General features: G+C 41.8%; 1 protein-coding gene across 1 annotated transcript; it reads right to left on the bottom strand.

Annotated features, from left to right (window-relative positions):
• Positions 1 to 463: 463 nt before the first annotated feature.
• LOC119020263 lies at positions 464 to 7,707 on the bottom strand. Its single transcript, XM_037099517.1, has one exon. The coding sequence runs from the start codon at positions 7,205 to 7,207 to the stop codon at positions 1,349 to 1,351; it is 5,859 nt and encodes a 1,952-aa protein (XP_036955412.1). The 5' UTR covers positions 7,208 to 7,707; the 3' UTR covers positions 464 to 1,348.
• Between the last annotated feature and the right edge of the window lie 7,851 nt (positions 7,708 to 15,558).

The raw sequence follows: 15,558 nt of genomic DNA, 5'->3' as shown, positions 1-15,558 counted from the left end.
ATGACTGAATGTAGTTGTTGTAACCTAAAGTATAATCTTATCCTAAACCTATCCAGAAAGGTTAAGAGCCTCAACCTAACCAAGTGTTTTTTTGTTCCCAAACCAAATCAAACTGTGACGTTTTCACAACTTAAATAAATATAGTATAAATATTTAAATATACCATAATAAGTCATAATATATCATCATATCTGAACTGCTTGTCTGCACCGGACATATGTATTATTGCTTACTTGACCATGGAGCCCCTGAGAGTTGGGAGTGAAAACGAGTTGGCAACTGTTTATACCCAGTTCTTGGATACTTCATATAAGGAGTTGCAATTCTTGACAAACAAATGTCTTTATATCTGCTACGATTGCATTTAAGTGCATTATGATCTATTTATTGAATGCTTATCTACAGTGCGTGAATACAAAATTATGCTGTTAATGTTGCACCCTCAAGTAGACCCGACTCCGTCTCACAGTTTGGCAACTTTATTCGTCCCGGTTTTACATCGGTTTTTTTCCTCCAGGCGATAGGCCTGCTTCACACACGTACTCCCCAAAAAACAATTCAAGAAGAAAAAAACAAACACCCATCCTGCTCAGCGCCGGCCGATGACATCACATGAACTCTGACCTCAGCCCAAAAATTATGAAATACAAGAAAAACGAACATACAGCTTCAACTGTGAGCATTTACTTGAAGTTCCTCAGCTCACTGACCTCTAAATTATTAAACTGCAAAATATTGAGATGCAAATAATATCTAGGTCTCAACACCCTCCCCCACTAAATAAAATGTTGCCAAACATTTTCTTAACCTCTCAACTATTGAACACTTCGTGAGAAGGTGAGTAAACAGGTATATATGACATACAGCACTGTTTTTCATTTACAGGGTAATGAGGTTACGCTATCTTAAGAGTCCATTTTTTCCCTTTGCAAAAGTCTCTCATGGCCACAATACAGGATCAAATGTCCATAGTCCATAAGTATCGAAGAGTGCATAGTCCATAGAAGCATTGGTGGGCCCCCCAAATCTTCACAAATGGGACAAGGAAATTACCATCTACACTCGGAACTGTGTACTTACACATTTCATAGCCATCTATCCAGTAAATTCTGTATGTGCACACACTACTAATTCCTTCTTTCCAGTATGTATCACACTACCGTCTTGACTCCAAAATTCTAGAATAGCATCCTCCATTTTCTGTACTTATTAAAATAGATGTTCAGATAACCTGTTTCTATATCCTGTAATGTGCGTCAATTCCTACATACCCATGTACCATATCTCATGTAACACATTAGAAAAAAACGCATTTCTTAAATGATCTTGTGTGTGTATGAATCTCTATTCATGACAAAAGGATACATGGATGATGGTCTGGTTGGCAGGTCATGGCTGGTCCCAGGGGCTCTCTCGCACTGACAGGGCAGGTTTTCAGCGGTTGGAGAGTCGGCTGGCCTAGCTGGTCATAGGTGTAAACACGCCTGGGCTGTCGAACTCTCTTAGGCCTTTCCCTCCATGTGTCGGCGTCGCTCTGCTCATCCTCAGATCCCACAGCCAGAGCGTCGCTCTTTTCATCGATACCATGGCTGTCCTCCGTATGTCCCTCTTCCAAGTGCTCCTCAGGTCTAAACGCCACCTTAGGTCTGTCTCTGGGCGATTTACTCCTGGGGCAGAACTCTTTTGCTTCTGCGTTGAGGGGCAGATCTGTGTGTCTTACTGCTGTCCACAAGTGACACTCCTCTTCGCTGGAACTGTCTGTGTCAGCTGGGTAAGTGTCATGCTTGGTTGTATGTCGCCTTCCTGTTCTCTGTTTTGTTTTGTTTCTACCGTTTTTGTCTTTCAGGTTGGATTCACCTGCCTCTGACTCTTCAACCAGGTAGGGGCACGGCATGAGTAGGTTTCGGTGTATCACACGTCTTCTCCCAGTTCCTTGCAATGGCTCAACCACGTACACTGGGCCATCAGGACCTTTTCTTCCTTTGACAACATAGATCATGTTTTCCCAGTAGTTGCGCAGTTTTCCAGTGCCACCTCTAGGTGTGAGGTTCCTCACCAAGACGTGATCACCTGACTCCAGTGTCGAACTCCATGCACGCTGGTTGTAATTTTTCTGTCCTCTCCTAGCACTTTTCTTCATACTCTGCCTTGCCATGGCATAGGCTTCTTGCATGACTTCCCTCCACTTCTCTGCATAGCCAGCCTGTGACTGATGTCGCCCCTCTCCTCTCCTGGGGAACATCAGGTCCACTGGTAGTGTTGGTTCACGGCCAAACAGAAGGAAGAATGGAGAAAATCCTGTTGCCTCATGCACAGTTGAGTTGTAGGCATGAACCACTTTGTTAAGGTGCTCCTTCCATCTTGACTTCTGAGACTCTTCCAGTGTACGCAGCATTCCAAGCAGTGTCCTATTGAAGCGTTCTGCCGGATTTGCTTGAGGATGGTATGGAGAAGTGCGAGAGTGATGGATACCACAGTAGTCTTGGAGCTTGTGGAAGAGAGTGTTCTCAAACTCTTTACCCTGGTCGTGGTGTATCTTGGACGGGAAACCAAAACGCATGATAAAGTCATCAAAAAGCTTTCTGGCTGCCGTCTTCCCAGACTTGTCTCTTGTTGCATATGCCTGTGCATATTTAGTGAAATGATCAACAACTACAAGTATGTATTCCTCACCTCCCTTACACTTGTCCAGATGTAAGTAATCAATGGAGATCATCTCAAACGGTGCAGAAGTCTCTATACTCTGTATCGCTGTTCTGGTTACCCTGTTTGGTTTCTTTCTCTTTATGCAGCGACACACTTTGGTAACATAGTGTTCCATCTCCTGCCTCATCTTAGGCCAGAAGAAGCGCTCTCTTGCTAGAGCCACCATTCTATCTGCACCTAAGTGTCCCATTTCTTCATGTAGATGTTTGTATACAACTGGTTTCAGGGACTCAGGAACAACCAGCTGCTTCCTTGTCGCAGTCTCTCTTCGGAGGATGCCATCACCATCGATATGTAGACGGGGCCACTCCCTGAGAAGTTGTCGGACGCCTTCATTCTCTGTCAGCTTGTCTTTATGTCTCAGGTGGACATGTGTTTTTTTCAAAGTCACTACCCTGTCTAGAACTAGGTCCGCGTGTTGAGCTGTTCTTATGTCGTCTGCTGCGAGAGGCTGAATTGGCTCGGAGATGTTGCACCCGTCTGGCAGCGCATCTTCATTGCAGGTAACAGCAGAGATCCAATTCACTTCTCCTGTCCTGTCTATGTCCAGGGCTTCCCCGATGCATTTGATGGTTTCCTGTTGGCATTCCTCAGTGCATCCCTGGATGACCTCCTCAATGGATTTTGGTCTGCGCGACAGGAAGTCTGCATCCCTATTTGCTGTCCCAGGCCTGTATTTCAATGTAAACCTATAATCCGCTAACTCTGCCACCCAGCGGTGTCCAGCTGCATTCAGTTTCGCTGACTTTGTGACATAGGTCAGGGGATTATTGTCACTGTAAACTGTAAAGTGAGGTGCATGGAAAAGGTAGTCCCGAAACCGTTCTGTTATGGCCCATTTCAGCGCCAGGAATTCTAACTTGCCTGAATGCCACTTGTAATTCCTCTCTGCTGCTGTTAAGGTCCTTGATCCATAGGCTATCACCCTGAGAACACCCTCTTGACGCTGGTACAAGACTGCGCCTAGACCATCTTCAGAGGCATCCACATGAAGCACAAAGGGTTTCTCTAGATCAGGGTAGGCCATGACTGGTGGATTTGTCAGCTGATCCACGATCCTGTTCAGTGTCTCTTTGTGAAGTGCTGTCCACTGTACTGGATGGGAAGGTGGCAACTGAGCGCATTTGCGGCCAAGCACCTTTTTCTTTTGGTTTTGCTTCGCCTCACACTTGGGTTTTGCTAACAGTTCATAAAGGGGCTTGGCTGTCCTAGAAAAGTCTGGTATGTACGATCGGTAATAACTAAGGAATCCCATTAGCTTTCTCACCTCTCGCACAGTGGCTGGTGCTTCATGCTTCAGTGCTTGAACTGCCTCTGCTTCTTTAGGGTTCATCTTGTACCCGTCTGCAGAGATAACTCGACCTACATAACAGACCTCACTTTTGAAGAAGTCACATTTTTTTGGTCTTAGCTTTATGCCACACTCTCGCTGTCGTCTGAGCACCTGTCTCACATTTTGGATGTGCTGAGTGAAACTGGAGCTGAAAACCAATACATCATCCAAATATGGTACACACACCTCATCTCTGAGCTCTCTCAGGCATCCCTCCATATAGCGTTGAAAGCAGGCAGGGGCGTTGGTCAGCCCAAATGGGATCCTCACCCATTCGTAAAGTCCCCATGGTGTTATGAAAGCGGTGCAGGGTCTGCTTTTCTCACTCATGAAGCCCTGGTGGTAGGCTTTTCCCTGGTCCAACACTGTGAACCAGGAGTTGCCTCCCAGGTTATCCAGAATCTCTTGAATCCTCGGGATGGGATGGCGGTCAGGCAGTGTTTTCCCATTCAGCAGCCTATAGTCTATACACAGCCGTAGACTCCCATCTTTCTTCCTGACACATACTACAGGTGAGGAATATGAGGAGCAGGACTTCCGGATCCAGCCTCGGTGGAGTAAGTCCTGTATGTGTGTTTTTACTTCCTGATAGAGATGTTTCGGGATTGCATTGTATGTTCTTTGGACAGGCACATTGTCTTTTAACTGTATCTCCATCTCCAAATCTTTAATGCACCCTGTATCCCAGTCATCCTTTGCAAACACATCACATTCTTCCCTGAGCATTTGTTTTACCTGCTGTCGCTGGTCTTCTGACAGGTGGCTCAGGTCCACTGGTGGATCCCAGTGCTCACCTTGTGATTCTCCCCTCAGCTGCTGTGCAGGCGGAGTGGCACTGCTGTCTGAAGCTTGTGATATATGTTCCTCAGCTGACTTTATCTGCAATGGGTAGGTGGTTACAACACTGTGCAACAGGCCAAGTGTGGTGCGACTGCAAAGCACAATATCATTATCAGTCATATTTTCCACAGTCACTTCGATTTTACCATTATCTTCTGGGGAAAGCTCAATTAACTGTTCTCTGATGGCTAGGCCAGATGGCCATGGTGCCTCAAGGTTTGGCTCTAACACTACGTATGATGTGCTCACCACATCCTTGTTTAGCCGACCACACTGCACGACCATAACTTTGTTCCTCGGGATTGTCACTGGTTGCCTGCCTACTCTGGCTAGGTGGGGCTGACTTTCAGGCTTTTGCTTTTTCAACACGGATAAAACAGCTCTTGCAGTTCTGTGGCCTACATCCAGAGCTGTGCTCAGTCTCTTAACCATGTGACCTGATGAAATCCCATCTTCACTTGTGTCATTGGTCAGGGCCAGTTCCTCGATTACATTAAAGCCGATGATCGGGCGTTCCATGTCATCATGGGCCACAAGGATGGGCACCAGGACGGGTTTGTCACTCATTCCAGCAACAGCATCTTTGGATAAGGTGACTTCAATTTCCATCCATCCCTCATATGGAATATCAGTTCCATTGGCAGCCGAAAGCTCTAATGATCCATATCCAAGCAGCTCAGCCACTGGTTTCACTTCAACATCTGGCAGGTACTCTGATTTCCAGTTGGATCCCACTATTGATACCTGTGAACCAGTGTCCCACAGTACGGTAGTGTCAACTCCTCCTAAAGAAGCTCGAACTAAACATTTCTTCCCAATCAATTTTGCTGTTTGCAGCTGTTTACCACTGAGAGGTACTCTCAGACTGAAGAGTTCTGCTTTCTCCGTGTTTTCAGCAGGACAATGCAGGATTCCAACTTTATTCGTGCTGGCTGTGACGTTTCTCCTTCGGCATCCTGATGCCCAGTGTTCTACACTGCCGCACTTGTAACAGTGGTCACACTTTCCATCAGGATTGGACTGTTGACATTCCGGACATTGTCTGCGATTAACAATCCTAGGCTGTGCTCTGTATTTTCGACTTGGTTCTCCACTGACTCTCCTTTGTTGAACATGAGGCTGAGGGGCTTGTTGTAGGCTTGCAATGTGCGTGGTGAGGTTCTGGATGGCTTCACATATGGCTTTGTTGCCTTGATCAACCTTCTCCATCAGTGTATCACGTTTGTTTGTTTCACCACCTTTGTTTGTGTTTGGTTTTGGCATATGTTCAGTTTGTTCCTTTTCTTCACCAATTGCTGCCATCCTGATCGTTTTTGCTTTCACAGTGGTTGAAAGCTTGTTCTTTCTTTCCATTTCCAGACTGTAAGCAGCTGTCATCTTCTCCAGAAGGACTTCATCTGTAACTTTGGGATTTTGTAAGTATGGCCTTATGTCCGTTCGAATAGCATCATCATGAAGACCAGTCATTACTGTCTGAAGGAACTGGTTTTGAATTAGTTCTGAACTGTACTTCAAGCCTGACTTGACTCTGTCTGAAGCAAGGACAATTTGCTGTCTCAGATCCATGGCTCGCATCAAAAACTGTATAGGTGTCTCTTTGGGTTCCTGAACTGCACGTGTGAGGGAGTGATACAGCTCTGTAGCATCTTTTTCAATGTAGTGAGTCCGTAGAATTTGCCTGAGGGCTTGCAGTGTCAAATCTATTCTACTTTCCAAATAACTCTTCAGTTTTGTACCCGGAGCTATTGCTTGAATCACAGCCTCGACAACTTCTCCCTCCTCATACCCTTTCTTTAGGGCCCTTTGGATTTGTCTCTCCAAACTTGAGTAGGTTAATTTGTCCTTTTGGTTTGGTTCTCCAATTTGTCCAGTTATCTTTAACTCTCTCCTGTACAGTGGATGGACCAAAGACACATTTTGGCTAGCCACAGCAGCTGTTGCATTCAGGGTTGAACCGCCTTCTTTTTGTCCTTCTGTGTTATTGGATGTAGTTTCATTTTTCTCCACAGGGTGGTGCTCTTGGACAGCGTTTTGATGCAGGAGCTCATCGCTATCCTCAAATTTCTCTCTTAATTCGTCAATTTTGTCATTTAATTCCAGCAAAACAGTCATCCCTTCATCCTCCCTTGAGATAATATCTTCTCCTTCTATGTACTGAAGAACAAGCCTTCTCAACTTGCGAGATGAGTCTTTGTCACGTGCATCCACCGTGAGGCTAAGCGCTGTACACACATCATTCAAATCAGGTGCTTTCAGTGTCAATAACTTTTCCTCTATCTCTGCCACAATACTTTCCCACTCAGGCGACATCTGTTGCAGCTCCGACATGATAGAAGACGTTTACCTTCACTATACGTGACTCCAGATGTCTGCAGGCTTAGCTCTCACAATGTCCGTGTTAGCAGCTAGCGTTAGCTCCTACGATGTCCGTTGGTTGCTCGTCATTTCTCCTGCTTCGTGCTGAAGAAAAAACTCAAACCGGGCGGAAACACCAAGTTTATGTTGCACCCTCAAGTAGACCCGACTCCGTCTCACAGTTTGGCAACTTTATTCGTCCCGGTTTTACATCGGTTTTTTTCCTCCAGGCGATAGGCCTGCTTCACACACGTACTCCCCAAAAAACAATTCAAGAAGAAAAAAACAAACACCCATCCTGCTCAGCGCCGGCCGATGACATCACATGAACTCTGACCTCAGCCCAAAAATTATGAAATACAAGAAAAACGAACATACAGCTTCAACTGTGAGCATTTACTTGAAGTTCCTCAGCTCACTGACCTCTAAATTATTAAACTGCAAAATATTGAGATGCAAATAATATCTAGGTCTCAACATTAAGACAATGGGAAGCCTCCAGTAGGTTTCATAATGATCAGTGTTCTGCCTTGTCTGAACTTAAAAATGAGGAAAAACCATCTGTTGTTACCTGAAGGGCTCAAGTCTGTCTGACCATGAAGAGGGATTCTTGGCCTGTTGATCTTTCTGAGGTTTCTTTCAGTTTTTACCATTACACCATTAAAAAACAGGGAAAAGGAAGCCTTCTTATCCAAACCAAGGGTCTAAGGACAGAGCATGTCCGGATTGTAAAACCCCTTGAGGCACATTGTGATTTGTGATACCAGGTTATATAAATAAAAACTGACTTGACTTGTCACTCTTTTGGTAATGGGCTCCCCAGCTTGAAGTTAGGTTTAGCCATCAACACATGACTGACAGATCATACTTTTCACTAATGCGCACTCATGTAAATATTTTACATAAATACTGTAGGCAATAAATAAATCGCTGGTCCAATCTAGCTTGCTAAGCTCAACACTAGATTGATGGCGAGGTTAATTTACAGCATTGAGCTACAGGAAAACACTTTCAAATAAGTACATGGACTTTGCGTGTCTGCCACAGTGCACAGGGCTGCCACTGTCTGGGATGGCAGCTTATGGAGGAGAGTGGGAGGCAGTGAGGAGGCCTACCAAACTGAAATATATTCAATCAAACTTCAGAACCTTGTCGAAAGAAGAGGGTGTTGGCATTGTACAGTTCTGTAAGCCACGGATACGATAAATCCTGTTTCAGTCCACATTTCATTTGTTGCTGCTGCAATAGGAATCACAGTACATCAAGATTACCAGGCAGGCAAGAATTCTGCCAAGTGACAGTCTGCTGTTCAATTCCTGTTCAACTGGGCTACATATTTTTAATGAGGCATTTGGACTTTTTGATTCTGTCTTTGGGGGAACAACACGGCTCGTTTTCAAAAGAGACATATGGATGTTTTGCTACTTTCACTGGGGCAACACAGCAGACTTTTTTTTGCAGTCCACAAAACCATGTGTTTTTTGCTGAACAAGGTCTTTTCCTAACCCTAACCATGTGGATTTTCTGCATAGCCAGAATTTAACTACAGCATTGGCACAACACAAAACTGCTTTGAGTCAACAAAACCAGGTATTTCAAGCCAAAACACAGTCTATTCCTAACCCTATGTCACTATTGTGCCTAAACATAACCAGACCATAAGCACAGCATTGTTTCAGCATAAAACTGAAAACTGAAATGTAAAGAAAAGTTTCAACATATCCTTATTAAATGAATTGTACAAGCTGAACATATCCAAGTTTTGCAGATTCATACAATGCCAACATTTATTGGCAAGTGGGTTGAAAAAAAAAATTACAAGCACAGTTTCACATTTATTCCAACTTCCTCAACATGCCAAATGTCTTTTTACCTTTATTATTCATATTTGTAGTGACCAAATGCTTGACATATTGATGCTGGCAGCAGAATCAAAGATGATAAAAAAATGTACTCTCAAAGACTGAGAAAGATAGAGAGAATTGGTCTGTCCATGATCAATTTGGCAAATTTATCGTGGTGCATGGCCAACAGTTTTATGTATAAAACCCGTAAAAGTGGATCTTTGTCTGGACATACACCGGGAGTCGTTTTCATGCAAACAGATGAATTCCAAAAATGAAATCGAGGTTTTTCCCTGAATTCAGAACTGCCAAGAATCCTACCTTTCAGATACATTCATCTTCTTCTTTGTCTTGTCTCCCACCGTCTGTTTATTCTGGCATTCATCAGTGCCATTACTGCCATGGCCGTCAGATCTCTTCGAGGGAAATGAAAAACAGCAGTCGTTTTAAGGTGCAGGCTAAAGGTTAGTTCATGTAGTGGGAGTCTGGTGCATCATTTCTTGTGTGTGTCTCTCCCAGGCTGGTGTATATTCTAGTGTATTGGGCTGTGCATACCAGAGCAAAAAGCTGAGTAAAAGCTCATGAAAATGCCTCTGAATTTGGTATGTAGGTTTGGAAAGGCTACTGTTAAAAGATGGAGAAAATAGAGAACTGCATCAACTGCTCTGAGACTGACAGACACACTGGGATTTGATTTTGAAGGCTGTCACGATTAGTTCTTAAAATGAACGAAAATTGAAAAAAAGAAAAACAGAAAAAAGTGTCCTCAACTCTGCACACCGCACTTTCTGCTCTTTGAAAATTCTTTCCACGTGAGAAAGCCACATTTTCCATTTCAAATGTCTCATTAGATTAGATCCATCCCTGCGAGTAAATGAAGAGCAATTAGCCCTGTTAAATCCTCCAAAAGGCCACAGTGGCAATAAAAAGGAATGATTGTACAGGTGGCAAACATTGTCTGGTCTCTGGGAGAGGAATGCACTTTTGCTAATGTTGGTGATGTTGGTCCAGAGGTTACATGGGTAGCTTGTGGTGATTTCTTTCTTTTTTTTTTTTTTTTTTAGCTTTTTTGTAGTTCCTCGGAGGTGATGAATGGCAATGGGTATAGTGCCAGTAGCGATGTCTCTAGAAGTAGCTTATTCTGTGCTGCCAAGCATGATTTATGACAAGAAAGGGAGGGGGGAATCTCTGACTTCACCATTTGCCCTCCTGCACTTTTCCATATCGTCCAAAAGGAGTTCGGGGGTATTGGATTGACACAAGCAACTGCACACATCTGGTTTGAAGATACAGCCCGGCCTTTTTCAAGCCAACAACCGTTTGAAGGAAATAGGTGGAAATGGAAAAATGGAAATATGATGTGGCAAAGGAGGGAATAGTATCCACAACAAAGATTATTATTGCTTTTTTAAAGGTCCCACATTGTTGGATTTGTTGTCAGGACTTCTCTAACTCAAGAAGAATAATGTGCTGGTGAGCTTTTTCGAGTAAATGTAGATTATGGAGGGGATATATCTTTTACGCTTATGTTCTCACATACAGAAATATTGGTTGCTGACTTGTGATTCAAACAACACTGCTGAGTGCACGTTTTCTGTCGGGTGTGTCAGTTGAAATATTACTGCGACCTGACTGACCGGAAGATTTAAGTTTCTCAGAGGAAAATCGCGTCAAATTGTGATGCATTTATGGTAGCAGCTAATCTAAATCAGCACTATTTTCCCATTTTAGAAAGAAAAGCAGTGACATCAACTTTGACATTTGTTGTAATATATTCATTGTAAGAATGTTAATGCACAAAATACATTTCCACAATGATTTTTTTTTCCACTCACCCTTCGGCTTTCTCCCCTCTAAAATAGTCTCCTTAGCGATAGGTACTTAGACCAAATGACTTAATCAATTAACCAAGAAAGCAATCAATCAAAATAAAAGCAACCTTTTTTTTGTTTGGTATAGAAGAGGGTATTATTCATATCATTACTTTATATGTTTGTTTATATATATTATTCATGAGATTTTGTTTTCATGAATGTTGAGTGTTTTGCATCGCAAACAGGCATTTAGTAACCACAAACAGAAAGTATATGTTGATCATGGACACATTTAGTCACCTTCTGCGTGGAGCGGGAGTCTCACACTTTGTGAAGATTCTTACGGTTTAACTGGACTCATACCCTCTTGGTTGTGTTTAGCCAGCAAGGTGTGTTTGTTTTTGTTTTTTATGTATCGTCGTGCATTTTTACAGTCTCTGAGTACCAAGGAGTGCTCGTTCTGTATATTTGCGTCTATGAACGGTTCAGATGAAGGTGAGTATAAGACTTGCAGCACTGGTCTAGTGTTTGTATTCATTTGTTCTCGCCCTGCCTCGGTGTTCTTCAATGTCTCGCTCTTGTTCTGGTGTTGATACAGTCTGGTCTTCATGACTTGGTCTGGGTTCACATCTGTCCTAGCAACACCAAAATATATACAGATACATCCATCTGTAACAGAAGTGCCATGGTGTTGTATATGTCCAGGAGGAAGTGATTGAAAATACAAGGCCAACTTTTTTGATACTCATATTACAACTTTCTGATAAAAGTCTAAATAAGGGGTTCAATGCAGGATAAAAAAGTATTTGCAATGTTTCTTTTCACTGCTGGTTGCCATTAAAACAAAACAAGACAAACGTTATGATAACCATTGTTAATAAATGTAAATGTGTAGTTTGTAGTTTATTTCATGGTAATATGTGGGAAAAAAAGCAATTTACATTATGAACCATTTATAAGGAAATTGTTTATTATAAATATGCAACTAATGTTTTGATAATAAATAGCTAATACATACAGTGTTGTTCACCTATAAACAATTTTTGAATAAAAATTTCATTTATGTGCATTTATGATGTACTAAAGTTTAATTAACATACATTTACCATTTATACACGATGGTTATGGTTAAGTGTTAACAAAAACCTCTGCATTCTGGACATTTCTACCCAATGTTATCCTGATTTCCAGATTAATTTGATGCAAAAATCGATATGCAAGCGAATTGATTGAGACGTGAACCTCAGGTCAAGTGCTGCATTCAAACTCATAAAAAGCTGGTAAATACTATAAGCTGTGATGCCAAAGAGCTCCTTATCTGCCCCATAAATGCTGCACTTGAACAGATTTGTGGCATTAAAGGGGAATAACCTCAGGCCATTAGTCCACTCAAACAGGGGTTCAAAATTTACTTTGGTTTGTTTTTCTCCGCAACCATAAAGCTTAAACATCAAGTGACGTAGCTCAGAACAGTCCACTCTAATATACAGCAGCTATGATACATTTAATGCTAATGATGCAACTTGGGTCTCAAGTAATTCTGGTGGAGCTTTTTATTGTTCAGACATGCTTTTAAGGACCTCTGTCTTCCTAAATAATATTCATATAAAATCAATGCGGTTAAAATGTTCAAGGAGGATTTTAGCAGCATAGGGATGAATTGGACATTCAGAAACTCTATTAATTTCAGCAGTACGCGGCGTCATATTTAGATTTAATAGAAAGTTTTTAATGAAGCAGATTGGAAAAGGGATCCTTGCCTCCATTACTGGATGATGGATAACTGAGAAAGGTTAGCACCAACTCATTAACACTCTCTTAAATTACGAAAGTACTTGGCGCTTTTTTTTTCCCCTCCACCTTTCATTTTTTCCCTTAAATGAGATAAAATAATATTGAGAGGATGAGCATTGAATCAAGTCCAACCATAATTAAATACACTGATGGGGTTAAAGTGTTCTCGAGTGCTGCTGCTGTTTGAAAATGTTGCGGTGAGTTAAGATCGCGTGAAGCACTTGTGTTTCAATCCACACGGCTGTCTGTGGGAGTGTGATGGATAAGTGCAGAGAACAGATCTGTGTGTTAGAAAATAACTACACTTGTGTGTGTTGGTAACCCCACTGAATGAATGTCATCCTGAAAAAAAAAAAAAAAAGCTTTTTGGATTTAGGCATTAACTATTAATTATTTTCAATGTTGATCTGACATATTTATTTAGTTTTTTTTTTTTTAATTTTATTATTATGGGCTCTGACAAATGGTCGGATATGATTGGAAAAAACAAGCACTTGTGTTTTACATTTTCATGTATGTGTTAACTGTAACACTCATCAGCCCTCAGGAGCTACAAACATGTTTTTAAGGGTAATAATATGTTCTTGGTAGATGAGACCAACAGGAACCATGGACTTACATAAGCCTCTTAATTAAATAATTCAATAAAGAAGGGAATTGATAAAGTAAAACAAATATTTATTCATAAATCTTTACTCAGATAAAACCAAAAACAGACCGGCACTAACACTAACTGGAGTTCTGTTGCTGGCGTGTTTGCAATGATGTAAGCTGCTGGTAATCGGTTTCATGTGCGTCTAATCAAGCCCTAGATGACTGAGTAGGTGCACCTGTGGTGTAACCTACATGTAAGGTGACCCAGAATGCAACCCTCACTCTGCATTAAGGAAAGTCTGACGTGTTTCAAAATGTTTGCACTTTTGCACGCTATACTATTTTGCATGTTCTTTCACTGTCTTTATAGCCCTGTCGTGTATGAGGTGGACACATTTAAGACTAGTCTGAATCTTTTTTTGTTCCCTGTGTTCAGGTACTCCCTTGCTGCGTCAAAAAGCATTCAAACCAATAAATAACAGAGGCGACTGTTCAGTAAACTGTAAAATATTCTGCCTCATGTCTTTGTCACAACATTTGACTGCAAAAAGTTGGTGTATGTTGGCCGGCACATATTGTTGACATTTTTTTACTCGGATGATCAGAAAACTTTGTATTTATTTCTTTTGGTATTTAGTTCCTGCAAATGACTGAAAAGCACATTAATGAGTTATTAATAAAGACAGCACTGCATATTGAGTCAGCAAATGGACTCACCTGCTCCAAATTCACACGATATGCTAAAAAAAAAAAAAAAAAGAAGAAGTGAGGCTTTGATGTTTTCTCTTTGTCAACTTTAGTATATACATTGCATAAATTCAACCTGTCAGATTTATTCTCATGGCAGGTTAAGAACTACAGCAGATACACATGAGGGAGACCGGGGTAACGGAGCATCTGATAAAAATAGAGGTCATAAGGTATTCTTCATTTTGCTGAGTGCTACAGAATTGGAACCACTTGGGATGTTGGTATATAGGACACCCGCTGCTAAAACACCGCCATGCAGCACCATGATTACGACTTGATCCTTCCTCCACTGAAAGCTCACGCTGGCGGAAATCAAGTACCCCGAGGCTTACAGCACGCAGCCCAAGGCCTAAAAGGTAATAGCATGAAATATAGATACGGAGGTGACAGATGTTTACAGTGCGTCGCGAGATGGCATTGAGACACAACACAGTGGCTCCCTCCATTGGAGAGGAACCTGATGAGTGGTATAGTAAAGAGATGGAGTGATATAGGAGGTGCTCCGGCAGTGTTTGCAGGCAGATCATTAGGGCCCCTCTTTAACTCAACCCCCAGTGACAATCTATTGCTCTCCTCCCCTGTCAGCGAATCATTATGGTCTGATCATTAGTGACATCGCCACATGCCCATCACTCAGGCTGGTGCCATATTGGCAGATGAACAGCCTCTGCCCCAGGCCCACTAATCTAGAGACTTCAGACAGGGAGGATGAAGGAATGTTCGCTGAGCATCAAAAAGACTGGACTCACTGCCTTCACTCACATCAGATGCAGACTTCTCTGCACCGAGAGGGGAGCGATAATAGATGTGATGATCCAAACGAAGTGCAGATAATTGCTTCTTGATTGTTTTGATTTTTGCATTCCATCAGTGATTTGCGAGACATTCTTCGCAATCATGGCATCCAGGAGTATATACAGTATAAATATCACATGTGAGCAATGTTGTAATAAATGTGGTGAAAGTGAAATTCCCTTGTAAGAATAGTAAAAGTCTTAGAGTATCTAATATTAAATGTACTTAACGTACTTTTAATGAGAAATTATCAATAAGTGTTGTTATTTGAAATAGCCATATTCAACAGATGCAATAATACATGTGATCAAATAATCCATGACATGAAACAGGAATCTGATTACAAATGTATGTAATCTGATTACATAATCTCAATCTTTCACTACCAAAGCCTAGTTAAAACCCTGTAACTTCACTGACCCCAAAACCTTTATGTAAGACTCTATTGGAGATCCAAAGACACTGGATATGCCAGGCTGTAAATCTTTAAAGATGATGCACCAGCTCTGAATGTTTTTATTTGATGGGAGTGCGCAGCCATAAAACATGCAAAGTCCTGAGTTTTATTATATTTCACTCAGTGTAAACATCATTTAGCTTCAGTGAAGGGTTGATACTGAATATATGTGATCCTGTCAGACATTGTGGACTAAGATTATTTTTTTCAACTTTAAAGTTACTCAATGGAAAAAAAAAAAAATGTCTTCAGGTCTTGAGTTGTTTTAATATTTTT

Source organism: Acanthopagrus latus, chromosome 5, assembly GCF_904848185.1.
Source record: "Acanthopagrus latus isolate v.2019 chromosome 5, fAcaLat1.1, whole genome shotgun sequence".
In the NCBI taxonomy this organism is placed as follows: domain Eukaryota; kingdom Metazoa; phylum Chordata; class Actinopteri; order Spariformes; family Sparidae; genus Acanthopagrus; species Acanthopagrus latus.
Note: the sequence above shows the minus strand (reverse complement) of the source record. Positions and strands in the feature narration are given on the sequence as shown.

Excerpts from the sequence above, each read along its gene's own strand:
- LOC119020263 (XM_037099517.1), bottom strand. The coding sequence starts at position 7,207 with ATGTCGGAGCTGCAACAGATGTCGCCTGAGTGGGAAAGTATTGTGGCA.